Genomic DNA, 27,192 nt, shown 5'->3' on the forward strand with positions numbered 1-27,192 from the left:
TCATTTGACAGCACCACATGCTGTTTTCATGTACAGTAAATGCTAAGGGTTTACACTGATGTCTTGGGACGGTGGGAGCTGATGATCTGCATATGCCCACCAGAATTAAGGAAGTTTCATTATTAAAATATGAAAACTGAAATCTGCCTGCTTAATTGTCGAATAATTACCGAACAAAAGTTTTTTTTTTTTTTATTATAACGACCTTTAATTTTCGCCGTCACCGTCCATCAGTCTATAGAGGGAGCCATTGTATCCCACGGATGGTTTGTGCATCCCGGTGAGAGAAAACCCCGGAGCTGAACCTGCACGGTACACCAACCCCCAAGTATGTCATACTGTACTAACCGCATGTTCATCACAACTTTGCTCTCCGTCAAACATCTAACATCCACTGCGCCATCGGAACGGCCTGCACGCCCATCTGCTTCGCGCACGCTCGGATTTGCAGCAACACGAACATGGGGACGTCGTCTGCAGCGCGTCAGGGGAGTTGGGTAGCCGCAGGTGATCGCAGGTACGTCGTCAATAAAGCCTGAATTATGGTTCTGCGTTAAATCAACGGCGTAGACGCGCGCCGTACGGACCGTAGGCTCTGCGTTGGTGTAACGTGGAACCATAAATCAGCCTTAAACCACTTGACTACAAAGCAGACGCAGATGCACAGAAGTCATAAGATAGTTGTCTTGTGAGGGTATATTTTAAATCCAAAGATTAAAAAAAAAACTTGATTTTGTTGAGGTGCGTTTATTTTAACACTTAAAAGTATCCCTGTGTTAAAACATGGATGTATAGTACAACGATTAAAAGAAACGCATGAAGTTTTTATCTGATAAGGCTTCTTAAGTCAAAAGAGTGTTTTATCCGTACACAGTTTTTAATCAAGATGAAGTTGATTAACTTGTTAATTGTCCTGAAACCGATTGGCACACAGTGGCAAGGTTTACGCACGATCTTTGCGCACATTACGCACTAATCCTTTTGGAGAAAAACAGCAGAAAAAAACACTTCTCTGAGTCTCAGTCGCAGATTTACCTGGAGCAGTGCCAACCTAAACACAACGCCAGCAGCGGGATGTGTTGGGGCTCGTTAAGCAATGCCATCAGTGATGTAATAGCTGGTATTAAACTTGTAGGCTTGTCAAGCATAAAATGATCTTGCACGCTCTATCCACTCGGCCCCTCTGGATCTCGTTACAGTGCTCTCCGACGCTTTGTCGACATGCTGGGAATCTGCGTGTGTCTCTGTGCGGTTTTCACACAGGTTATCCCTCAGGAGACTGAAGAGCCCATCACTTACTCAGTGAGTGAGCGATTTTTATCTGTCTTGTACGTCTCCATATTTATGCTGAGCTTACTGCAAGAAAATGTTTATTATTATTATTGGTCCTTTTCAGTGCACAGAGGGATACACTTATGACAAAGTTAGAGAGCAGTGCAGAGGTGAGAAATAACCAAAATGTTGCAACATTTGCACACCTTTTGATGAATAATTAATTTGATTAAATTCAAAGTGAGATAAACATGATTTATTTTGTAAAAAGTAAAAAAGAGAGTGCCTAATTTTCTTTCATCTTTCTGTCATACCGTTTATGCATGTTAGACATTGATGAATGCAAACTATTGAGCGATGCCTGTAAAGGAGGGATGCAGTGCATCAACAACTTTGGTGGATACCTCTGCCTGCCCAAGAGCGCCGTCATCTATTTAACCAAGGAGGAGACTGATCAGGCCCCACTTCCTGACTCGGTACCCCAAAACCCTGTCCCAGCCAGCCAGCCTCATCTCCCTCCTGTGGTATCAGGTGGGCACAGGGGACAACAGACCAGCCTGACCATTCGTTGTGCGGCGGGTTTCGCTGCTGATGAGCAGAACATCTGCAGAGGTAAGATCAGCAACACTGCAACTTTTCACCCTCTGCTGTGCAGATTCAAGGTGATAAAAAAAAGCACTTTCAAAACATTGGCATGGCATTGCATTTTTACAGCTTTACGTCACCTTCAAGTAAACATATCATCATCTTGGCAAACTCCTTAAAATACAAATCCAAGCGGCAGAGGTGTGACCATCAAATAATGTGACATCACAGAATATTAACCATTAGAGCTTGAAATGTGTGACGAACAGTATACTGGACAAAATTGTAGCAAGAGGTGCTTTTTTCCAGAATCAATGTTGGTGCCTTTAAAAAAAAAAAAGTCTCCTGCACAACTATTGAGGTACAAATATCAACTGATTCCTTTAGAGCAGGGGTATTCAACTAGATTCGGCCGGGGGCCACATCTGCAAAAGGACTGTATGGAGAGGGCCGCACAATTTGAAAATGTGGGGGTTTTCAAAATGTATTTTGCACTCAAAGACGAAGACTTATGTAAATATAATACATTTGAATATATCTAGTTTACATATTAATTATGTATTAATTGTCTCCAGATTTAGTCATTGTGAATGTTAAATATAATATTCAGATAAAGAAATATTATTTTGAATGCAAGTTCATTTTGAAACCATGCATTGAGCAAACTTAATGAAATTGATATTGACCTACTTTTAATAAAACACGCCATAATGACAAAGCACCACTTTCCACCAAGATTTCCTTATTTGAATATTATATAAAGCATTGAGCACAACCATTTTAGTCCATAGTAGCCAGTTATAAAAATATTATTAAAAAAAAAAAGATTTTTTTTTTTTTTTTTCAACAAACACCCCCTTTTTTGAAATATGACCAGGGGCCACATAAAAGCTCCTGGCGGGCCGCATGTGGCCCGCGGGCCGCCAATTGAATATCCCTGCTTTAGAGCATATAAGTGAGATAATAAGCGAAGCACCAAAGGTGAACTGTTCATCTGTTGGGCAGCCATTGACAGCTAAACTATGCATAGCTGCCAGATGTGTTGAAAGCTTCTTGGTTTTTCTCGCTGTGATGTCATGTTTTCTGAGCTCTTTCATTGCTCGCAGCATGATGGTTTTGGCCGGGGTTCAGCTTCTGTCTGAAATTCTTCTCGTTCTGGGTGTCGAGGTTCACTGCTTCTAGGCGAAATGAAGCTGATTTTAGTGCTCACATTTAGCCTTTGCACAACATCTCAGTAGGTGTACCAAGAGAACGATGTGGGTGTGATCTTTTGTTTGAGGGAGACTCTTTGATCCCCTCAAACGGGGAGTGGTTTAAAGATTTAATCTTGGTCTAAAGCACAGACACTCACACAACCACACACTGGTGTTCTTCACTGCTGCTTTTGTGCCAACCTGATTATAGTGGCAGCTGAGAGAGTCCCATATCCCTTACCCATATCTGTGCTGCTTGGTGTGTGAACCTGTGGGGTAGCTTCACAAATGTCGCGTATGGTTCAGTACATTTCGATTTCGGTACGTGTGTTCAGTTGTTGGGAACTCCTTGTGCCAATAAGCAGCGACATGTGCCGAGTGGCTGTGCGGTGAGGTCTGCGGTCACAGAGCTCCAGTGAAAGTAACAAATTTGATTTTACACCTGGGGCAAAGATATGTGTGAAGTGCTTTATGTGTTTCTCTGAATTGGAATCCAATTAGGTTTTATTGGAGTGTAAAACATGGCAGCATATCAGTTAAAGTAACCACATAAGCAAGCCGGCATGGGTGTATTACTTGTTCAATGACATGTTGTTTCAGTGCATGGGCTAAACAAAGATAGGCTGTTGCTGTCAGGACTATTGCTTTTAAATGACTGCAGTTTTTACTGGAAGGCGTCTCATGCTGTTATGCAGGCTTCTATTTATGAGAGAGAATGATATAATCTTTATTTATATCAGACTTAGGTTTCTCTGTTATTACCTTTAACTCTCTACAATGAGCCAATTGTTCTTGTACACATGATTATGATCTTCTTCTTCTTCTTCTTCTTCTTCTTCTTCTTCTTCTTCTTCTTCTTCTTCTTCTTCTTCTTCTTCTTCTTCTTCTTCTTCTTCTTCTTCTTCTTCTTCTTCTTCTTCTTCTTCTTCTTCTTCGTACCACTTTGTACCGCTTGTTCTGCACAGCTACGTATCTTGCTAGCAAAGGAACTCCCGTTAACTATCAATAGGGGGAAACCTCAATGTATCAAATAGCGCTTACATCAGGCTCCTTCCCTGCTAACTCACCACTCTGTAGAGGAAACCTCGAGTGCCGAGTCAGGTAGGGCAAAGGGGAGGATGAAAGGCTGACAGCGACTGAATAACCACAGAATTGCCAGCGCACTGACCAGGCCAGGTTGCACCGACGTCACGGGTTGTGCAGCTGCTGAGTTGTTTTGGTGACTTATTGCTGAGTGTGCAGCAAGTAGTACAAAGATCAGCTGAATGTGCTGAAAAAAAATGAAGCCAATTTTCCACAGAACAAATTAAATTGTTTGAAAAAAAGAGTTATAAATACAAAAGAACTCGTTTTTTTGGTGGACTTTTTATGCTGAGTAAAAGCAAAAAAAACCACACAAAATGTATAATACACTTCGACTTGATGATGTTCTTTTGATTACAGCGTACATTTTCATTTCCATGTGAGTAATTATTTGTAAAGGAGCAATAAAGCTCTTTGGCCCTGAGTGTGAACAGGAGCCTAAGTGTGTGTTGATGTAGTGACACATAGGTGAAGTTGGCACCGTCTTCCATCCAACGTTAGAAACTATGAACCTATGTGTGTGTGTGTGCGACAGCTTAATGATGCCTTTCACTTCCATGACCTCCACCTTCTCTCCAATCACACACACACACACATGCTGTGTTTGGCACTACAAGCGGTTTGTTGTGTGCAGAAATTAGCTCACATCCTCCTTGAAATGAAGGTTGTTCATCAGAAGATGTGTCAGTCATTAAATGTGATGAAAAGTGGAAAGCATTTACTTTGTTTCTCATTAACAGTTTAACAGTTGGAGTGTTCATATTTTAACGAAGCATCTTTTCCTTTTCACTTCATGCTTGTGCTAATGTTAAACCAAGCATCTTTGCAGATGTTTTTGACTTCTGTTGTCACAAGTCTTGACTTTACATACTTCAGCTACAGTCCATTTATTTTCCATCTCTAAATTAGATAGTCATGCGCTTGCAATATTGGACATGAAGTAACATGCCAGTCCTGTTTACCTGTCTGGTTTCTTGAGGTCAGGTAGGCTATATTGCCACCTACATGCTTGACTAGTTTCACCTCTGTCTGGATACTCCTCGCCTACAGTGGATGGAAATCTTTCCTAACTATGTTCAGTGAGTCAGTTTAAGCCCTGTGTGACAGAGAACTTGTGTACTTTTCCGAACAAGGGAGAGCACATGCAATAACATTTTTCCACACAGATGCAATACACTTGGGAGGAATATCTCTGGTATGTCAGTGGAATGGTTGTTTTTTTCCATGTTCTTCCATCTTTTGTGATGGTAGGGATTACTCATCACCTTGACAGATAAGCATTGGATTGATCTGCGAGAAGCAGGAATGCAGAGAGCAGAACAAATGGAGGGAGCCCAGAGGTGGCAAAGCTCAACATGAAACTGCCTGCGGGCTTCATGAGTTGACCTTTTTACAGCTAATTCTTAACTGCCTCAATTGTTGTCGTTGTCTCATTTTGACATTTGTATTTGGCAAACAGCAAAAAAAAAGATGCTCAGGCGCGTTTTGTCAGGAAATTTGTCAGATGTTGTCTGGATTGTTTTCATGACTGCAGCTGATACGATTGAGAAAACGCCAGATATTAAGTTAAAACATGCAGTCATCTGTTGCTTAATGGGACACAGCTTCAAACTCACAGCACTGGTATAAGGAAAACTGGCCCACTTTGCATGGGATGCTTAGAGGAAAAGGTGCCCGAGGCATTCCTTTGTCCCCGTTGAACCCTCGTATTAACATCCAAGCTGCTGTCTTCCACCTGCGCTCAAACTGATGATTTGTTCTGCATCTGTATGTCACCTCGTCATCGCGCTCTGTGATTTTACCGTCCGGCTCATTGCACCTGTTGCATTGCGGCTTTAGCTGTAACAACCAGTGTTGCATCTGTAAGCCTTTGAATTGTACGTGATCACAGTCTTGGTCTGGTGGTTGTTAAAGTACTGAAAGCTTGTGAGCATGGTGAGCAATTAGCTCCATGTGTCACTCTGCCCACAACACAACACTCTTAACATAAAAAGTTGAAATGAAAGGATCACTTCTATAGTCCCATACACCATCTTGCTATATGACACTATTAGGAGTTAAGCAGTAAAACAAATCAGTAAAACAAATCAGTCCGTCAAATGACATCCTCTTATCTCGGATGTAATCTTGCTTCTATAAAAATATGCTAAAAGGTAGCTTGAAATATCAAAAAATGGATGGTATTATTTGAAAATTAATTTAAAAAAACTAAGACAATCTACAAAAAAAACAAAAAAATATTGAAATGTCAATAACATGAACAAGATAGGGCTGTGCGATTAATCGATTTTAAATCTAAATCGGATTTATTAATCAAGACGATGTTAAAAAAAGGAAAATCGGAAAATCGATTTTCCTCTCTCTTTTTCATATAGCTGGAAAAGAAGAAGAGAGCTGGCTGCATTACAGACAGAGCTCGTCTAGTCATCTTTGTTTGGTCAAGAAAATTGTAAATGTTGTCACTTTACTAAACTCAAGGAGGATTTACAGTATCTTTCAATTGCACTTCATTCCCAATAGGGAAATTTGTTTGCTATTTTTCTTTAAAAATAAAGATAAAATATTTGAAACAATTTATTCCATTGTCTTTTGTAGTTTTACCAAAAAAATCGAAATCGAAATTGAAAATCGGGTTTTCAGAGAAAAAAAATTGGATTTTATTTTTGTCCAAAATCGCCCAGCCCTAGAACAAGATGATCAAAACCAGTATGAAAAGAGCGTCCTCAGTGAAGCATCAGAAGCTGCGTCCTCAGGGGTAAGAGCAAACAAGCCATCTGACATCTTTGATGGTATAAGGCTCCCTTCGTGCACATGGAACGGGTCACTTGTATATCAATATATAATAATAATACCCTAAACCTATGCTGAATGATTACTATACTATGGAGAAAAATATGTCTTCCAAGTGTCTTTTTTATGGTCCTGTACGTGGTGCTGTGCAGCTTAAAAGCAGCTAAAGGAATACAAAAAAATTAAACTGGAGAACTAAGAAAAACCCAAGAATAGAACCCCAAATCATAACAATGTGCAATGTAAAAAGACTCTTTGTTGTGTTTCTGCCAGCTGCAACTGTCCAGGTTGTACCTTCCCTCTCCCACATTGGTTCTTGCCTCCCCCAACCCTCACCCCCATTTCCCACATGGCCTTAAATAAGTTAGACTGGGTGTATTGTTGAAACTGCACCGGGGGGGAGAGCTGGCTATCCTGTGTTTTCATGCCAAGGTGACAGTATTTCTTTAGCTTTGTCTTGCTTCCAGTGACGTCTACTGAGTCTTTCAGTCACTGTGAACACAAGCGAGCGAGCATGCAGGCAGTCCGTCTTTGACCGCCGCAGCTATTGGTGGTTGCTGCTCACCACTAGTTCCTTTGCTACCACCACATTAACAAAGGCAGTGAGGAGCGGAGGGGGAAACAGCTTTGCCGTACCTCCTCGGTGTACGTTTTTAATGTTGTTGTTATTATTCTCCCTGAGGTCGATGCCTGTGCAACAGCCAGCTGCTTCCTCCTCTGATGTGCTTATATGTGTTGATCTTTCCGTTTACCTCATGATGGTAGGGAACACAGAGCTGCTATAAATCACTGCATTTCACTCAACTGAGTTACACTCACATGCGACTGGAGAGTCGGTGTTTCTCACGCTTTTTCTGCTTCATTGTACTATCATTCTGTTTTTTTTTGCTTTCAAAAAGTCCTCTGTGTTTGCATTTGCAGCTTTCATTCCTCCAAAGCCACAAGTTTGTTGTAAAGGCTGTCTGTCAGTTGCTACAGCCTGGCTACCAATATGCCACAAGGACATAATGACTGAACTTTTCATTAAGTAAATGAATAGATGCTGAATATGTACTTTTTTTTTAGTTATGTTGGAAGCAAAATGAAGTCTATGTAGGGACACACACTGTGCAGCTTTGAAACATCAAAACTCTTCCCAACCTTTTGAAAAGTGTGAGACAAATCTCACAGATTAACCACAAAGTGGCAGCATGACTAAAACTTCCTGTGAATAATGAGTGATGAGAGGGGAATGTTGGGAGCATGTTTCATGTCCTAATTTGACTGGAATGCAACATCTTAATTATTTGCTTTTTAATTTGTTTATGTATGGACTTGCTCGCGGAGGGAACCCCTGCTACTCCAGCTAGACCTAAAGTGGTGCTCAAGTCAGCCAAAGCTGCACTCCACACTGCATCGCCAAGATAATTACACAAAAATGAAATAATATGTAGTGCAGCAAGGGGTGGCATGAAGGTGTTCGAGGTTGAGCAAAAGCAGGCGTATAGGAGGTGGTATATGACATGCTGATAAATTTGATGTTGTAAAATTTTATGGGATATTAACATTGCATGTCTTGCCCCCCGCTTTCCTAAAGATTGAATTATCCCATAATCAGAGGGAAACAGAGATGCTGTCCAACAGCAGCAGGATGGCTCCAACTGTTCTTTGGAACGGCTCCTTCTTTCCATTGCAGTGGTTCAATGAAAACAAGACTAAAGTCTCTCAAGTGATAATTACAACAAGTCCTTTCATGTCAGTGAAAATCTGAAGCAAAAACACATTGTTCTTATAATTCAGGCCAAACTATTTTTTTAGTCCCCCCTTTTGCTAACATATGCTTTTTTTTTTCTTTCCAATTTTAAAAGATGCACGCACATACCAATCAGTCTTAACTGTGTATCACTCTGGTCTGTAAAACAGCAGCTCTGCAAAGGGGCCTTTTAATGACCACCTCAAACAGGACCTCCGATGCATACACAAACACACACACACACACACACACGCTCATCCGCACACACACTCACATTCTTTGAGCTGCCGCCATTCCCGTTACTCCCTCTAATCCCACAAGGCATTTAGAATTAATCTTTCTGAAAAGCAAGGAGAGTTTAACTCTGACATCACATGAGTACACACAGCCATAAATCTAATTTCAAATCTTCAGGAAAAAAAAAGTTCACTTTGTTACTTAAAAAAATAAAATAAAAAAGCCTCCACCCTTTTTCCTCATTCTTTCCTGCCACATCTTCTGCTGGACAGCCTTATCTTTTCCTGTGATGTTTCAGCAGGCTCGCACTTGGATGGTGAATAAATTCAGAAAAAATCTGACCTTAGAGAAGAGTCACTTCTCCCCACACGCAACACATCATCACCCTTAATGGCGTGTTGCTGTAAAATCTGTTTTCTCGTGTAAACTGTATCCTCTGTACAACATGTGGCAAACTGGAGATTTTATGGGACCTAAAAGCGATACAGTGTGGGATACTTTTTGACTCACCACACCCACACGCGCACACGCTCGCTCCCACACATAAACTTTTCTGTAACTTTGTATTGGCAGCTTCTTAAAGGTTTTAGTGACAAAGTAGCAACCACCACAAGATATTCCTGTGAATGAACATTTGGACTGGAATCAGCACATATGCTTTTATTTAGAGCTCTCCAAGTTTTCTTGGAGGAGATGACTCTGACTTTTCCGCGCACACAGTTTCATAGGAATTGCACTCATCACATTACATTTATCCATGTGTAGGGATTTATTTCAAAAACATGTTGTCTTTACACCTTACTTACAAATCCAGATGCAGCAAGACTAAGTTCCCTAAAGCGGCGACACCGTATTCAGATAGTGTTTCAAGTTTGCCGAAACTTCTTTGTTCAACAGTCACGACGTGTTGTTTGATTTATACCATAGAAGTTGCACTAAAATCATTCCAGATACACTGATGTAACTCTGGTTGGTAGTAAAGAATGTGTGTTTATAGTGTATATGGACTGTTTCTGGCTCAGGTATGTCCCAAATTCAGTTTAAAGGAGCAATGTGTAATGTGAAGCCAAAAATTTTATTCATATTTGGCACTCCCAGTCAAATGGGGGCAGTAAAGCTGCGTAAAGTAAGTTGGTCTACCCTCACGTAAGAAACGAGAAAACACATAGTCCCTTCTCATCAATTCAACGCTAAATGTTTAGTGCATCAAGGCTCAAAATCGGATAATCAAAACCTAAAATTCAGGAATTAAAAGTGCATTCTGTAACCGAGAAAACCAAATCTCTAACCGAGAGTGCAATGGCTTTCCTCAGTCTCGCTATCATTTCTAAAACTGCTGTTTCCAAGCTGTCTTTCTCAGTTGTACTCTTTCTTTTTGCAGTTGCAATTCCGAACGAGTCAAATCAGAACCCCATCAATTTACTATGGACTGGAGCTGCAACGATGCGTCGACATAATCGATTACGTCGATTATGAAAATACATCGACTTGGATAGAGTGCGTCGATGTGTCGCATACCGCATGTACACAATGTGTTGTTTGAGTCTTAAAAGATGAGACTTGATTTTAATACATAGTGAGCTTTTTCTCAAACCTTAATGTACAAACGAACATCAACCAGCAAACCTGGCCTGTAGCTACTCTTGTTCCTCTCTGGTCTCCCAGCATACACCGCAGTCATATAACTAGGTAGTTGCCTTTGCTGGTGACATTAGGTGTCACAGTTGATTCATTGCTATCAACAAACAACACCCTGACAACGACGTGTACAAGTAGCATACATTCATCGGATTAACCTTCCACCTCTTAAAACTGGATTCGAGCATCAGGTTTGGGCCTTTTTTCAGGGAGAAGCCCAACAAGATGGTGCTCTGTACGTTCAGTAAAATCAAAATAACGTATTGCGTCAGCGCAGCCGCCATGCGTGAGCATCTCAAAAGAAAACATCCTGTGGTTCCCAAACCTTAAAGTGACCACACTACAACAATATAAGCATTTACTTATTTAATAAGTGACAGTAAACGCATTAGCCGCATTAAATGTAGGTTGTTATTTTATAATTTTCACACGTAAGTGGTGGCTTGACCATTTTCTGGTGTAAAAAATAAAACGATGACACTAACGGCTTACCTGCTTCAAAGTGTTCCAGCCTATTTGTGTCTTTATTAAGCCTTAAGGCTAAACAATATTGTTTTCTATTAATGTCATGTTTATACCTTCTGTCAAAATAACAGTTGGTAAATATATATCCCTTTTTGTGCCATCACCTGGTAAAAGTAAAAAAAAGTAAAATACTTTTAGATTAAAAAGTAACATATTCAACAGGAATTGTGCAGTGATTAACGCTTATGTTAGAATTATGGACTTTTACACAAGATGATGTCTGAATCAGTGTTTGAACTTTTGGGGTTTTGAATAAGTTGTTTTAGATTTAAGGAGATTGTTCTGAAAAAAAAACAAACAAATTATGCCACTTTTGCTTTGGTTTATGGATGAAATTTATTTTATTTTTTCACAAGTAAAAAAATTGTTAGAATAGTGATATGTATAATTTGTTGGCATTTAACAGAAACGTGTATCAAGAGGGGAAGCAAAATCGATTAATCTAAAAAATAATCGTTAGATTAATAAATTAATCTAAAAAATGACTGATAGATTAATCGACGAGAAAATAATTGTTAGTGGCAGCCCTACTATGGTCGGGCAGGACATACAGTAGTCGAGACCAATACATTTGGTGTTGAATTAAGGCCATAGTAACTTCACTTACTCTGCCATCCAAAGGTTTAGTTGATAAAGATCAGCAGCGGTTTTCTTACCAATCTAATAGAAACATTTTAAGCTCCACATCAAAGTTCTTTCTTTGCTGTCCATGAGCTGTCTCCATCAGGGAAAGCACTGCAGACATTTACTCTGGTTTTAGTCCTGTTTTTACCTCCTCTTCTTTCGCTTCCACAAGAGGCTTTTTCCCAGTACCAGTTGGTTGCGGTGGTGGCAAAGTTCTCTTCAAGGGCATCAGCTGTGCTTGCCGTTTGTGTTTGCCTATCCAAAAATGATCCAAAAATGTACATGATTGACAAGTCCAAATACTCCCACAAACTGTGCGGCTTCTTTGTGTAATCATGTTGTGCTGAGGCCGCTATGTTGTTCGCTGCCGTCACAGGTTGCAGAAACTGCTGCTACGAGACTGAACCTAGTTATTTAGCATGCTAACTTGGTAAATATCTCAGCAGCCAAATTCATAGTCATCATTTTCTTGGCATGACTGCACTTATTTCCTCTCATTCTCTTGTTTTTTTCATTTTATTTGGGGATATTTTAACCTACAGTTTTGCTGCTTTAAACAAGGTCCAAACAAACTTCTGTCAGTATCTGGTTTAAAGCCAGTCCCAGTCAGACATAAAAGTTGATATAATGGACAAAATTTCACAATGAATCCTTTTTAATAATTGTTATAACTTCTGTAATAGCCAAACACTTTTAATTCCATTATCAGGTTACTACTCAAATGTATCCAATATATTAAACTGTTGCCCATAAAGTTGGAATCATTTTGTTTTCAGAAATATTCCTCTTTTCATTTATAATCATTTCATGAGAAGAAGTTTTGAAAATGTTTTATTACAACTTTAGGGCAACAGTGTTTATATTAATGACCTAATAACTTGGGGAAGAGGATGCATTGCAAAGGGATTCTGTGTGTTTCATATCACATTGGGGTTCTATCTAAACATTACGGTTATTATGGGTAGTATGAGTAGATTCTAGGCAATTTATTTTCAAATTACTTCTGAAATGTGTTGTAGATTTTTTGTAAACCAGTTTTCTTTATTATGTGAGTTTCAATATTACCTTCACAATATATTAAATTATTCTGGACCATTGATGGTATCCAGAAAATAGGACTTTTTTTTACATTTTAGATTATGTCCTTGTTTATGAATAACTTTAACAAATGATTTCAGTACATAATATTAATGGATTGTTGATGGAGCAGTTGCTTCCACCGCCCCTCCTTTTCCACCACCCACCTATTCCTCAAGTTTTACTCTTGCTTCCATAATTGATATATCCAAGCTGAGTCAGAAATCCAAACCTTTCATCTACCCGCCTGCCCCTCTCCCTGTGGTTTTAGTCAAAGCCTGTCTCCCATCACTGGCTCTCGCATCACTGCTATCCACTCATCCCTCAACACTGGACATGTTCCATCAGCCTTCAAGACAGCCGCTGTCACTCCTATCATCAAAAAACTTGGTGCAGATCCATCCGACCTTAATAACCTTTGTCCAATTTATATTCTTCCCTTCATCTCCGAAGTCCTTGAAAAGGTTGTTGCTTCTCAGCTCCACAAACACCTCTGTAATAACAACCTATAAGAAATTCCAGTCTGGTGTCTGCCCCCTTCAGAGTACAGAAAAAGCTCTTTTAAAAATTACCTTTTGATGGCAGCTGACTCCAGTCTTCTTACCATTCCCATCTTCTTAGATCTCAGTCCAGCCTTTGACACTATTTCTCACATCATCCTCCTAAACAGACTGGAATCCCTTGGTGTCTCTCATACATCTTTCACCTGGTTCTCATCATATCTCTCTGGCTGCACACAATTTATACAAATTAAGTCTCACGCTTCACATTAATTCCCCGTCAGCGCTGGTGTGCCGCAGGGCTTGGTCCTGGGCCCCTTCTGTTCATCATCTATGTACTACCCCTTGGACACATATTCCATAAATACAATATCAACTTCCACTCCTTTGCAGACACCCAGCTCTACATCTCCTCCACTGTAACGAAATCCCACAGTTTCTCCATCAACATCGACGGTTCCTCCATCCTCCCCTCAGGTTAAGAGTCTGGGTGTCATTCTCGACAGCACATTAACATTTCAAGCACACATCAACAGCATCACCCGCTCTACGTATTTCCACCTCCGAAACATCAACAGGCTGCGCTCATCTCTCATTCCACATCCTGCCGCCATCCTTATCCACAGTCTTGTCACCTCTTCAACTGATTACTGTAACTCACTTCTCTTCAGTCTCCCCAACGAATCCCTTCATAAACAGCAGCTGCTGCAGAACTCTGCTGTTCGAATCAGAACCTCAGAATCAGAACCACCTCCTCCATTGAATACACTGCCCCTGTTCTTCAGCAACTCCACTGGCTCCCAATAAAACACAGAATCAGTTTTGAGATACCGCATCTCAAAACCTTCGGATGTATTCATAGTCTGGCCCGTCCTTACCTGTCCTACTTGCTCCAGACTGCCACTGCCTCTCGTACTCTCAGGTCCTACTGTTCTATTCTCCTTACTGTTCGTCCACCCGTCTCACCACCACGGGGGGCAGAGCCTTTAGCCGCTCTGCAACCCGGCTCTGGAACTGACTCCCATCTGAGCTTTGGAACATAGACTCACTTCCATCATTCAAATCACAACTTAAAACCCACCTGATCAAACCGGCGTATGCATGCTATGCATCTGCTAAAGCAATGTTTCAATTTTTTTTTAATTCCTTTTGCGACTTTGTAATGTAATAATATTTCTCCTTACCCAAATAGAAAGACACCAGACAACAAATAAAATGTATTATTATTAGAATGCATTATTCATAATATATTAAATTATTCTGGACCATTGACGATGTCCAGAAATGTGACTTTTTCTACGTTTCTGATTAAGTCCTCATTTATGATTGCTAGTTATACACACACACACACACACACACACACACACACACACACACACACACACACACACACACGCACACACACACATATATATATATATATATATATATATATATATATATATGTATGTATATATAGATGAATTACTTTTTCCCATCTGACATTATTACTTTTAACTTGGACATTAGTTATCACAGTGATTATTAAAGCTTCGAAACACAGCCATATTTATAATTGATAACAAGTTAATAGGTAACTCATTGGAAGAACCAATAAGCTTAAGTACTGCAGCAACCGCCTTAAATACACCAGTGTGACTTTAAATCCTATTGATTGATTTTAAGATGACATTTGAGAAAATGCTCAAGTCTAAAAATGTATATAACTATAACATTTCATTAGCATCACAGTTGTTCTGTCTGGATGCTGGGATCAACGGACTGTCTTTTATCAGAAATCAGACATTGTTTGAAGTTTTGCATTGCCACAGGGCAGGGTATTTCCAGTCTAAATGAATCATCACATACCTCCAGTAAGTAGGCATGTTTATGAGTCACAGGGACTTTATTCTGGCTTTGTGACTGTTGCCTCTCGTCCAAGTAATTGTTGACATTCATTTAAACACTGCGGTGATGCTGTATGTAGGAATTCATTTACATAATTTTTCTGACAAGCACATAACCATGCTGTTCTTTTAACGCCTTTTTTATTTTGGGCTTCCCTTGAGTTGATTTTAAACGCTTGCTGTATTCAGCATTAGGCTGTTTTATCAAACCTGTTTCCATTCATTGTGTTGTATATAGTTTATAAATTACACCAGCTAACATATAAAGTACAGACTTATTAGTTCAGTTCAGTTTAATTCAAAATACATGGAGTCTTTCAAAGTTTAAGAATATTTCAAAGTTTGATGCTGCTGAAATTCAAAAATGTATTTTTGGACCTTTGCTTGGTGCTACCTATTGATCCACAGTCCCAAATGCCTTTTGAGCCACATCAGAACACGGATTTTCCAGAACAACACTCACTTTTATCTTTGCCCTTTAGTAAACGGCTCAGTGAGCAACAAGCCCTGTCTGTTCCTCCTTTCATGTAATTTGCACCTGTTGTCTCAGGGGTGCACCTTTTAGATAAGCTTTGCTTTTGTCCCACACGATCTGAGTTCATCCTGTGACAATGCCCCCATGGAGTCGGGAACATTTTTGCCTTCTTTCGTTTTACGGACTGAATAAAGCTTCCCTTATGTCTGTTCTTTTGTTGGCCTTTGCGCCGCAAATCGAGCCAGCCGGTCACCAACAACAGTGGCGGTGGCATGCGAGTGGTAGATAGGGCGTTTGAGCCACTCGAGGAAGGATGTGAAACTTTCCAACAGAGATCACGACACATGGAATATTTCCAGGGTACTATTAGTTCAAGACTTCATTGCAACAGCAAATTGGACTCCTGTGTTCATTTTATTGGTTTGATTTATCAATTTGACAAATTTACATTAGCGTAAAAGTTTTTCTCTCATGTATTTATTGCCTCCAAATCCTGCAGGAGGAATACAATCATGTCATAAGGAGGATAGAGTGCAACTACATTTTTCTTTTCAGTTAGATTCTTATTATGACTATTGTTAGGCTATATATATGTCAAACAACAATGTGCTATAAGTATCTTCTCCTTACTGTGTGTGTGGTATTGAGGATAATTGTCTGTTATGCTGGTAAACTGATGCCCAGTAGCTGTCTGGATATGAGGGGTTGGATCAGACCACCCAGGAGAACTGCTGTTGGGCCTCAAAGATGATAGTATACACTATTGGCAAACCCATGTGTGTGGGTTCTGGTAAGAGGGCTTTTTAAAGGCGTGCTGGCTCTGAACAAACCAAAAAAAAAGAGAATGTGTTTGTAGGACTAACATTACACATTAGTATCTCCACTCTGATATATCATACATTGGTGATATAAACAAATAGTTAACTCCCAGTCATCAACTCATCATCTCAGCTCTGATCACTGGAAGAAGTGCTATTTATGTGACACTGCGTAAATGTATTTAGAAGTTGCTTAAGTTTCCACTTACTTTTTCTATCGAGGCGTTTTGCACTTACATCATTCTACAGTTTGTCATTACATTAGATGATGAAATGCAGTTTGATAGAAAGTGAGTGTGTTTGGATCTGTTTGCATTTGTGTTGATGGATGTAGATGTAGCGAGCGCGTGACTCACCAGAGCGGTTTTTTCTCCAGCTCTCATACACACACAAAGACACACACATACAAACTCGACCCCCTTCAAGAAGCTGTCCTTTTAGTAGATATGATCTGTGTTTTCCCTTTCACCCAGAGCTCCTGAATAAAAGCCCTCTTTATTTAATCATCTGTTCTCTGTATGAACATGAGTTTGTCCCCCGTGTGTGTGGCGTGATGGTGACAGCGATCACAGATTTTGCTCTCCGTGGAAAGCAGTTCACACATCATCGAGCACATGTAGTCCGGTCATGTTGCTTTGCTCCGTTTGCCATATGTTCTTGCATAAAGATGGAATTAAGTTTGTGCAGCTCCCGATCAGTGTTTGTGTGTTAATTGCAGACGTAGATGAATGTGCAACAGGCCGAGACACTTGTGGGCCTGAACAGACGTGCCACAACACCAGAGGGTCCTTCATGTGCCAATGTCCTCAGGGCTATCAGAGGAACGGAGCCCACTGTGTCGGTGAGCCACACACACAAAACAAACGTCAGGCCTCTCAGGAGTAGGTATTTTGTAATAAACCTCTCTCACCGTGTTTTCGTGACTCCCTTGTACCTGCAGACAGAGACGAGTGCACTCTGTACCATTACTGCGTGGACAGGTGTGTTAACACTCAAGGCTCATACTACTGTGAGTGCAACGCAGGTTTCAAGCTGGCCAACAACAACCACAGCTGTGTTGGTGAGTTATCAAAATCCGCTTGTACTCATTTGTCAGTTCAATCCAGTCGTTAACTGCATAATTTCTATTTACTGAATATGTAGACGCCATCATTTTTAAGTGTGTGTGTGTGCTCAGTAGAAATGGATTACACTCCTATATTGATAAAATTATGCAAATAAGTTCAAAGAAAACAGATTCCGTGAGCAAAAGTTGACGTGCATAGAGACATATTACTACATTCACATAACTGTACTATCAAACCTCAAATCTCAGTTTCCATTATCCTCCATGCTGCCACCACGCTTTTGCATTGTTACGTACAATTTGCTTTTCTTTGATTGAGATTTCATCATCTCACTGCAACCCTGGAAAATTAGTGCCACCTATGGCTTAACTCTATCACCCGACCTTTAAAGTTGCAGTCGGTAAATGTATTTATTGTAATATTTGCTGAAATCACCACTGTTTTCAGATAACGTTACATGAAGTAGGTCATTTGCTAAATACTTCGGCAACTTCTGGAGCTCACAATGCAGTTTATAAGTTTCCGGCAGGCCCGTCGCAGCTCCTCCAATCAGAGCCAGGTGGTGTGTTTACAGAATGTCAATCGCAGTCCCACACAGGGTCTAGACCAGGGGTCGGCAACCCAAAATGTTGAAAGAGCCATATTGGACCAAAAACACAAAAAACAAATGTGTCTGGAGCCGCAAAAAATGAAAAGTCTTGTATAAGCCTTAGAATGAAGGCAAATGGCGAAATGTCGAGAGAAAAGTCCAAATGTCGAGAAAAAAGACAAAATTTCGAGAAAAAAGTCGAAATGTTGAGAAAAAGTTGAAATGTCGAGAAAAAAGTCGAAATATCGAGATTAATGTTGAAGTACAATATCGAGAAAAAAATCGAAATGTTGAGAAAAAAGTCGAAATGTCAAGAAAAAAGTCAAAATTTCAAGAAAAAAGTCGAAATGTCGAGATTAATGTTGAAGTACAATGTCGAGAAAAAAGTCGAAATGTCGAGAAAAAAGTCGAAATGTCAAAAAAAGAAGAAAAAAAGGAAAAAAAAGGTCAAACATTTTTGAAAAAGTTCCAGGGAGCCACTAGGGCGGCGCTAAAGAGTCGCATGCGGCTCTAGAGCAGCGGGTTGCTGACCCCTGGTCTAGACAAGCCCTCTCCCACTCCTTCCACTCCAGCTCCACGCTTCGAGGAAACATTCACATGCCACTGCTTGAGGAAGACTGGATATGAAATGGTTGTTCAAGGTTTATTACTTATAAAACTTCAATACATTTTGTAAATGAATATATTTCAAAAAAAAATTTAAATAATAATACACATAATAAAGCCTTTGATGGACTGGTGACCTGTCTAGGGTGAACCCCTGCCTCTGGGCTGAAATTAGCTTGGATAGGCTCCAGCAGACCCCCCTGACCCTGCAAATGATAAAAAGGGTATAAAAAAAGGTTGAATGGATATAAATAATAAATCAATAATATAATGTGACAAATGGAGGTATTTACCTCCATTTGTCACATTATTGATGGAATCCCAGGTATCTGTTCTCTGATGCCTTGGGTTTTCCATAGTAACATGACTTAGTCGTGGTTGTGCACTGCAGCTCAGATGGACAAGATCTGGCGATCACAGCACACTTGAACATTGTAAGCGATCACATTTTTTTAGCCAGTTTCTGGAATTTGTTGGTTTCCGATTGTAGCTTTGAAGTTGAAGTAAAGCAAATACCAAAATGCCGATCGACGCATTTTTGTGGTTATTTTAAACTGAAGTAGTGTGTTTTGAAGTGGTAGTTTCTTTAAACAGTTTCTAATCTGTTTTCTTTCCAGGATTTTAGAGTGTGTCTGACATAAGTGCACCGTGACACACCAAGTAGTGCATGCAAAAGCTGATCTTGGACTCATAAAGAGGCCTACTGCAATACATTCTGCCTCGAATGAGTCAATCATGTCATTATGCTGTCTATCTGACAGCTAGCTATCTAACTGTTCTGGCTTCCTCACAGAAAAGCGTATTTCGTGGTTATCAGATCTTGAGAACATGACGAATTTGATTTGGGACTGTGGATCTTAGAGGGGTGACGCACCAGGTCAGAGAATCTGATTTTCATGCCCTGTGGATTGAAGGGTCAAGTTAACAATCCTGTGCCCGTGATTGTCATGGAAATGTATGAGCAGAGACTTACTGGACTAACCCGCTTTGTGTGCAAGCAATAAAAAGTGAACGCATTTTGTGACGGGCCAACATTGCAATACAGAAGGTTAAAGGGTGCACATCCACTGAGAGAGCCAAAGTTATGAGAGAAAGTGGATCCATGGTGGATTGATTTGGTGCTGAGCCACCGTAATAGAGAGTTGAGGATTACTGCCATCATCCACCTCATTTTTCATCTGGTTGTTTTACGAAATTTGCAGCAGAGACAGTGAAGATTAACACCGCTTCGGGTGTTTATCATTCACAGATTGGCTCAATCCCTTGTGGCAGGTCATACCCACCATTGGAATTTAAGTTGCACAATTTTAACAACTGACTCCACAGCTCAGAGAGAAGCTGAAATATGTCATATTTACAGCGTGCTTTTCAGAGTTCACATCTCAGCAGTTTGGTTTGTCCCATTAGTGATAGTGTAAAAAATTCAGAATGCATGTCATATGTATTACTGCTTACTCAGGGATTAAAAGTCACTTATGTATTTTGTTGGAAACCCAGCTGTGGCCCACACTAGGCTCAAAATGAATAATAATAATAAACTTTATTTCTATAGCACATTTCATACAAGAATTGCAGCTCAAAGTGCTTCGTGGTAGGAATATAGACATGTTAAGAACAATGAGAAATAGAGAAATAAACAATAATAGCAAATAAAAATTATCATATAGAAACTGATTTCTGTTTCCCTTGTCACTTGAATGAAACATAACTTTCTAAAATATTTTTAAACATACATTTAAGAGCATAATACACAAAATTACAATATCGATACTCACTTAAATAAAAGTATGATTGGGCAGATATAAAATGGTCTGGTTGCAACGGCGCATAGGAAGACAGTTTAGGTTTGATTCTCTCATTTCTCTATTTTCTCATGATGAAGATATTCAAAGCAGTGACTTTAATCAAATGAATAGTGTACAAAATGCTGCTTGGAATGGCTGGAAGATCAAAACTATCATGAGATGAACCATACAACCAGAGCCCACACAGCAAACCTCTTGCTGAAGTCAAAGGAACTTATTGAGTGTGTGATAGAGAAGTGTTTGTCTCTGAGGCATATTTAGAAATCCATCAAAACCCATGACTGGCCCCCCAGCTATGCTCTAACATGTGTACGTGTGTTTATGCTGAAAGTGTGCAACTGGGTGTACTTTATTAGCTCCTTTGCCTCCTTCTGACCTCCAGTTTGGAACCAAAACAAAAGTTGTCTGTGGGAAATAGATGAGTCAATGAAAGTTTTTGCAGTAACTCTTCTCTGTAGCGCCAGATTTATTGCAATTTAGATCTGACTTACGATTCCATTTTTTTATCCAAGTTTATCCAAGTGAAAAAGAGGAAGCAGTGATTTGTAACGGCTTTATTTAATTTAAAATAGCACAAAGACAGAATATAAACTGTTGAAAACCAAGATATTTTATTGCTCCTTGAAGAATTTACCACTGAATCTCACGCCAGCAGCGTTGTTCAACTAAGACAGGACCAACAAAATGTGCCCCATGTGTACGGAAACTAATGTCCTCCCTGCAGTTGACATCAGGGTCAGGTCCCAGCTGTCAGTTGCTGCATCTCTCTTTTGTTACTTTCTCCCATTTAAACTGTCTCTACCGTATAAAACCAAGACAAAAGAAAAAAAAAACAACAAAAAACATTTGAACATCTGGCAATTAACCAGGCAATTAGGCTAATGGACCATTGGTCTATAATGCTTGTAATTGAGTATAAAGACCCAATAATAATGTAGGAGCACGATTTTATCAACAGAAAAGTTCCCAAATGCAAGTATAGGTTTAAAAGTTCTTCAGAGTTGCATCGCAGGCACAAACGTTAGTTTTTACGTCAGAGTTTGGTTTAGGCTTTATGTTTGGCTTTAGTTAAGTTTCAGTCTGTCTTGTACTCTGTCGTTTTTGTAAGGTTTCTCTTTTGTGTTCTGTTATTGTTTGCTCTACTTCCTCTTTTATTTTGAAGGAGCTCTTTCTCAGCATGACCTATTATTTGGACTTCCCTTCCTCACCTGCTCTGGCTTAATTGTTTCCACCTGTGTATCATCAGCTGTGATTTATATTTGTTCTGTATCACCTGCCTTATTTTGGCAGTGCCATATATTTCCAGCAATTTCTATTTGAGTGATTTCCTTTTTGTTTGTTTTTGATTACCAGACGAGGCCAGGGAGCAAAGATATCAGGTGTTAAGGGTTCTGTACCGAGTCCAAAAGAAAAGTCTTTTTTTTTTTCCTTCCAGATGTGAATGAATGCGATGTTCAGAGCCCCTGCCAGCACCACTGCTACAACCTGATTGGCTCCTTTCTCTGCCAGTGTGACCACGGTTTTGAGCTGGCAGCCGACATGGTCTCTTGTGAAGGTAGACACAGGAATGCACACATAAATACATACACTCGTATACACTAGCACATCAATGTTTGCTTGAAAGCATAACAACATAACCTTGTTTCTCAAAATGCATTTACGACGCTACAGCTTTTGTGCGGATGTGTATTTGTGCATATTTTGAATAGACATCGATGAGTGCAGCTTGTCGGACTACATGTGTCAGTACCAGTGTGTCAACAACCCTGGGAGTTACGCTTGCGACTGCCCACAAGGATACCAGCTGCAAGGAAACAGATTGTGTCAAGGTATAGCAGAACTCCCTTTTTTCTTCCATGAATCCTTTTTAATTTATCTTTTGTTCATTTATTTATCTGTATTATACTCCTCTACTTTTACAAACAAAACAATTTCCCGAGTCCTTCTCCCTCCATCTTCTTAAACCTTTGAAAACCCCTGTAAAGAGGAGCTTTGCCACTTTCAAACAGGACTGAAACCGGGCCTCGACCAGCACTGTCATGGCATGAACGCAGAGGTCGGGCAGCACAAACACAGTAACTTTATGTTGCCCCGCTAAGCCACCTCTATGAATTTATATGCATGATGCTGGTTTCTTGAAGTGGATTTATTTGAAGCTCCAGCACTCTCTGAAAGGGAGAGCTGTTTTTTCCCCCTCTCCCCCTCAGTCAGGTGCAGGCTTTATAGAGGGAGCCATGAATCCAGCCTGTTGTGTTAGAGGGGTGTTTTGGTGATGAATCTGGGTTGATGTGCCAGAAATAGCCTTGCGGTTTGAGGCACCTTTTGATGGGTCTATTTTATGATTCTGGGGAGGAAGAGTATCAGGGGGTGTCCCTCATCTACAGATTTTCCTTCTGTGATTCCTGCAAAACTTCTTTCTGTCTTACCAATCAACAGACATAAATGAGTGTGAGACGGGCACCCATAACTGCCAAGATGATGAAATGTGCTGGAATTATTATGGAGGCTTCCGGTGCTACCCGAGAAATCCCTGTGAGCCGCCTTACACCCAGACCTCTGAGAAGTCAGTAAACATAATCAGTCCTTTTCCTTCTGGATCACCTGTGCAGCCAAGTTTATGAATACTGTTCTAACCGTTTTGTTTTTTTCAGTCGCTGTATCTGTCGGTCTCAAGATGTGTGCCAGAGTCTCCCGCCGTCAATAGTCTACAAATACATGAGCATCCAGGCGGACCGAACTGTTCCAGCTGATATCTTCCAGATCCAGGCCACCAACATATACACCAACACACACAACACCTTCAGGATTAAAGCTGGGAATGAGGGTGGAGAGTTTTTCCTTCGGGTAAATTGATGGAAATTATCTTCACCTGATGCATAACCTCTATTTACCTTTTTACATGACGTTCCAATGCCTGCTGTGCAAAGACCTGTTAATTTATATATATATATATATATATATATATATATATATATATATATATATATATATATTAGTAGTTACTGTGGTTCATTCTGAGTGGACTGTGAGTGTTTGTGTCTATTTTAATTTTCATCAGTTTGTCCAGTTACTGGGAAGACATTTCTCTATGGACTCATCCAAATTAAAAGAGTTTCATTTTAAAGTACTTCATATTTTTTATCTGCATGACTATGGCGCTTTATGAGACATATAACACGCTTATAACATGTGCTGCAAACAAAGGCAGAAAATTTAGCTTTTTTTTTAAGAAAAAGAAAACTAAAAGCTTACATAGCAGTCCACTAATCTATTTCCGATGTTATCTTTCATGTCTGGGTAATTCTTTCCCAGCTGACAGATGATGCTCCTGTGTTTTTTACATTTATTTTTTTAATTTTGTATCCCAAACAAGACACTAGACAGGTGTTTTGCAATGATTGATACTAGAAATCAATAACAGCTTAGTGCACAAGTCCCGAGACTGTGAGTGTGGAAGTGGCCCAACAGCAAAAGAAAGAAGAAAAGTTAAACTGCTGATAGAATTCCAAGGATTTGACCAGTGGACACGATAAATGTCTTAAATATTTCAAGTCAATTCATATGACCTTTGTAGAGTTTGTTTTTTAAGACATAGATTAGTTCAAATAATTTATTTTTTACAGTCCATTGAAATATAAACTAAAACTGAGGGGCAGATTTTGTTAGATGGTTTTATTCAGTCAACTTCATTTCAATTATTAAGATAGAGTATATGTCCATTTTTGCATTTCAAACTAACAACATACTTCCCAAAAACTGGTATAGGGATATTTAGTGACAATAAGAACTGGAAGGAAAAAGTAATGATAGTTATTTGGAACAGCTGACAGGTAGCATAATTGTATTTATACTTTTGCTTAGTATTTTGAGAAGCACATATAAGTTCTCCACTTTGGATAAAAAAGTCTTTGCAATTGAACAATTTTAAAGAATCTGGAGGAATTTGAGTGGTTGAAGGGCAAAGGTGCAATCCTTCCCCAGCCACCTGCGGTGTCTGATTATACAGATGGCACTGCATCAAGAACCATCATTCACCAGCATCTGATATAACCACATGGGTGAAGGAATACTTTAGGAAAACCTTTGTCAGGCATTATAATCTAGAGCTACATACAGTCAATATTACATATATGTTTTTGGGTGAAATATGGAATGGGTGATCCAGCCTGTTATCAGCTTTGTATCCAAAAACCAGGCTCGGTGATGGTATGGGGCTGTATCAGTGCCCACCACAAAGGTCATTTACAGCATAAATTTCCCACAAGTTCATTGACATTTTAGGGCAACGTATACTGCCTTTAAGACCAGACCATTTCCAAGGTTTGCTAGGCTTTTTTTTTTTTAACCACTGTAAATTCACGTTCTGCACACATTGCAGAGGCGTGACTGAGGAAGAGGGGGGTACGTGTGATGGACTGGCCTACCTGTAGTCCTAATCAATCACCAGATAGATAGATAAGATGTGGTGCGCTTTGAAAGGAAAATGCAGTAATAACCTACTGTTTCACACCTTTCTCCACCTGTCTACAGGAACACTGTAAATATAACAACTTGGTGCTTGCTATCCTCAATAGCAGAACACCCTTTCACGTTTTGTAAAAGCAACATCACAAAGAAATAGAAGCTTTACCACCACAAGTTTTTGTTTGCAATGTTTCAAAGGCCTGAAAAGAAACAGGATCTATACATTAAATAAAGCTGAAATATACTGAGTCCATGCCATCTGCAAAGAGATTGAATTCAAAGTAAATATAAAGGATTGCTGCTTTTTAATTTTCATTAACATATATTACCAACCTTTTTTTCTGATTTAGTTACCCTAATGTTGAATTTTAGCTAACACCAACTCTTTTGTTTCCCCCCACAGCGTTCCACCAATGTGAGTGCCATGCTGGTGCTGACCAAGCCGTTGTCGGGGCCCAGGGAGTATATTGTGGACCTGGAGATGATCACCCACCATCTGAACATGAACTATCGCTCCAGCTCGCTGCTGCGGCTCACCGTCATAGTGGGGCCCTACACCTTCTGAGGGGTGCAAGTTCCAGCAGCCCACCTGATTCTGGTTTCAGAAAAACATAGCGAATGCCTGTATCAGCATGACATACTTTACATTTTCACTCAGTACTTGCATATATCATAGGCTGATTTCAATTCAGACAGCCGCTACAGCAGTTCCTATACACCTTATTTGCGCAAGTCATACCACACCTTGCTATAATGTGATCACAGGGCACATAGATCTGTCTAGATTAATGACAAAGCCCTGAAGATTGAACATGGCGCATATTTTTTATTCTTAAAGTAAACTTTTTTTTGAATTCCTTGAAGATAAAGGAAACTGATTGCTGCCTTTTTACATACAGTGATTACTTACAATTTCCTAAACAACTGGGAACCAAGCAGCGTCACAGAAAGTAACAGTGAATTTGTGACGCAGCTGTAACTACATGTATCACCCTTTTTCAGATTAGTACCGCTCTCAGTAACTTGGCAATGCAGCAATTATGAGAAAGAGAGAGAAATCTCAACAAATACCCAGCATGAGCAGCTTTTTTTTTATACGAGAATAATGTACACTTTGTAAACCACGGCTTCTGTTGGTCAGTTCGGTTTTGGCCGCTGCACCATCTTATTTGTGCAAGTTTTAGTCTAGTTTGCCCCCACGAGTAATAATTTTCCAATAAAGTCCAGGAAAAGTTCAAAATGTAAAGGGAGGCAATTAGCCGGTGAGCTGAGAGAGCCCTAAACTTGTGTTACAACAGGCTTGACGTTTGTCGACTTCACTCACGGGAGTAAAGTCATGTACATACCTAGGTAACAAATCTGTGTGTTTGTGCGCGAGTGAGTGCTGGTGCGAGTGTGTGTGCGCGTGCCTCGCTTTGTTTATGCATGCAAGCAAAATTAAGTGTGAAGCACAGAGGGAGAGGAAAGGGAAAGAGTGAGAGAGAGCTTGTTCTCGGTGAATGTGTTTATGCTTCTCTGTGATGCCATCCCAACAGCTTTCAGTCACACAGGCAATAACAGAGATCTTTGAACTAGAGAACACATACAGGAAATGACGGCCGCCTTTCATAACACACATTGGCTAATGAGACCGCTCGTCGGTGCCACAGATATTCTCCAGAGGAGCAGCTGAACCGTCTAATGTCGGGCCCAGTCAAGAAGTCACACTGGCATCAGGCTAGCTTGCGTGATAAAGATAATGGCACGGTGTTTTTTTCCTTGTAGCGGCTTCCTGTGTGACACGGTGGATTATTAAAGTGTTAATACAATCATATGAGACTTTTGGCATCACAAAAAATGTTTCACTACCTGCTTTGCCGCGCATAAATCCTCGTGTCTCCTCTGGTTTATTGCTGAAACACTGTCAACTGTTGACACACAACACTGAAAACCAAAATGTTGTCACAGCTCTGGAAGTGCAGAAAGTTATTTTGCTTTGCCAAAAACTCTTTTATGTGTGATTATGCAGTGGTGCCTCAGATGTATGAACGCACACACAAAAAATAAATAAGAAATGTAATGCTAATCGAATCATTCAAGCTGTCAGGACTGTTAACATTCATCGGTGAGATGCCTTAATGTTTTTTTCTCTTCTATTTAAGATATGTTTTGTCATATGTATCTCATATTAATTGTACTCTGAAGAGCAAAAGCTACATTGACAAATAAAATACAATATAAAAATGA

The 27,192-nt window shown here is 39.9% G+C and overlaps 1 protein-coding gene across 2 annotated transcripts; it reads left to right on the top strand.

Annotated features, from left to right (window-relative positions):
* Window positions 1–27,192, top strand: LOC133463522 (EGF-containing fibulin-like extracellular matrix protein 1). Of its 2 annotated transcripts, XM_061745096.1 has the most exons (11): window positions 6–517; window positions 1,200–1,302; window positions 1,397–1,442; window positions 1,603–1,884; window positions 17,154–17,276; window positions 17,376–17,495; window positions 21,938–22,057; window positions 22,212–22,331; window positions 22,939–23,065; window positions 23,154–23,346; window positions 25,370–27,192. In XM_061745096.1, exons 1-11 carry the CDS (start codon window positions 462–464, stop codon window positions 25,529–25,531), a joined length of 1,452 nt encoding a protein of 483 aa, XP_061601080.1. In that variant the 5' UTR covers window positions 6–461; the 3' UTR covers window positions 25,532–27,192. The 2 variants fall into 2 exon arrangements, with proteins under 2 accessions (XP_061601081.1, XP_061601080.1); XM_061745097.1 differs by lacking the exons at window positions 17,154–17,276; window positions 17,376–17,495 and having other exon boundaries at window positions 1–517.

This window comes from Cololabis saira, chromosome 17 (assembly GCF_033807715.1).
Source record: "Cololabis saira isolate AMF1-May2022 chromosome 17, fColSai1.1, whole genome shotgun sequence".
Taxonomy (NCBI): Eukaryota; Metazoa; Chordata; class Actinopteri; order Beloniformes; family Belonidae; genus Cololabis; species Cololabis saira.

Bases quoted from the DNA above. Each gene is read 5' to 3' on its own strand.
- LOC133463522 (XM_061745096.1), top strand. From the start codon at position 462: ATGGGGACGTCGTCTGCAGCGCGTCAGGGGAGTTGGGTAGCCGCAGGT. The intron at 1,885-17,153 runs GTAAGATCAGCA...TGTTAATTGCAG, and splicing joins TGAGCAGAACATCTGCAGAG to ACGTAGATGAATGTGCAACA. The intron at 22,058-22,211 runs GTAGACACAGGA...TATTTTGAATAG, and splicing joins CGACATGGTCTCTTGTGAAG to ACATCGATGAGTGCAGCTTG.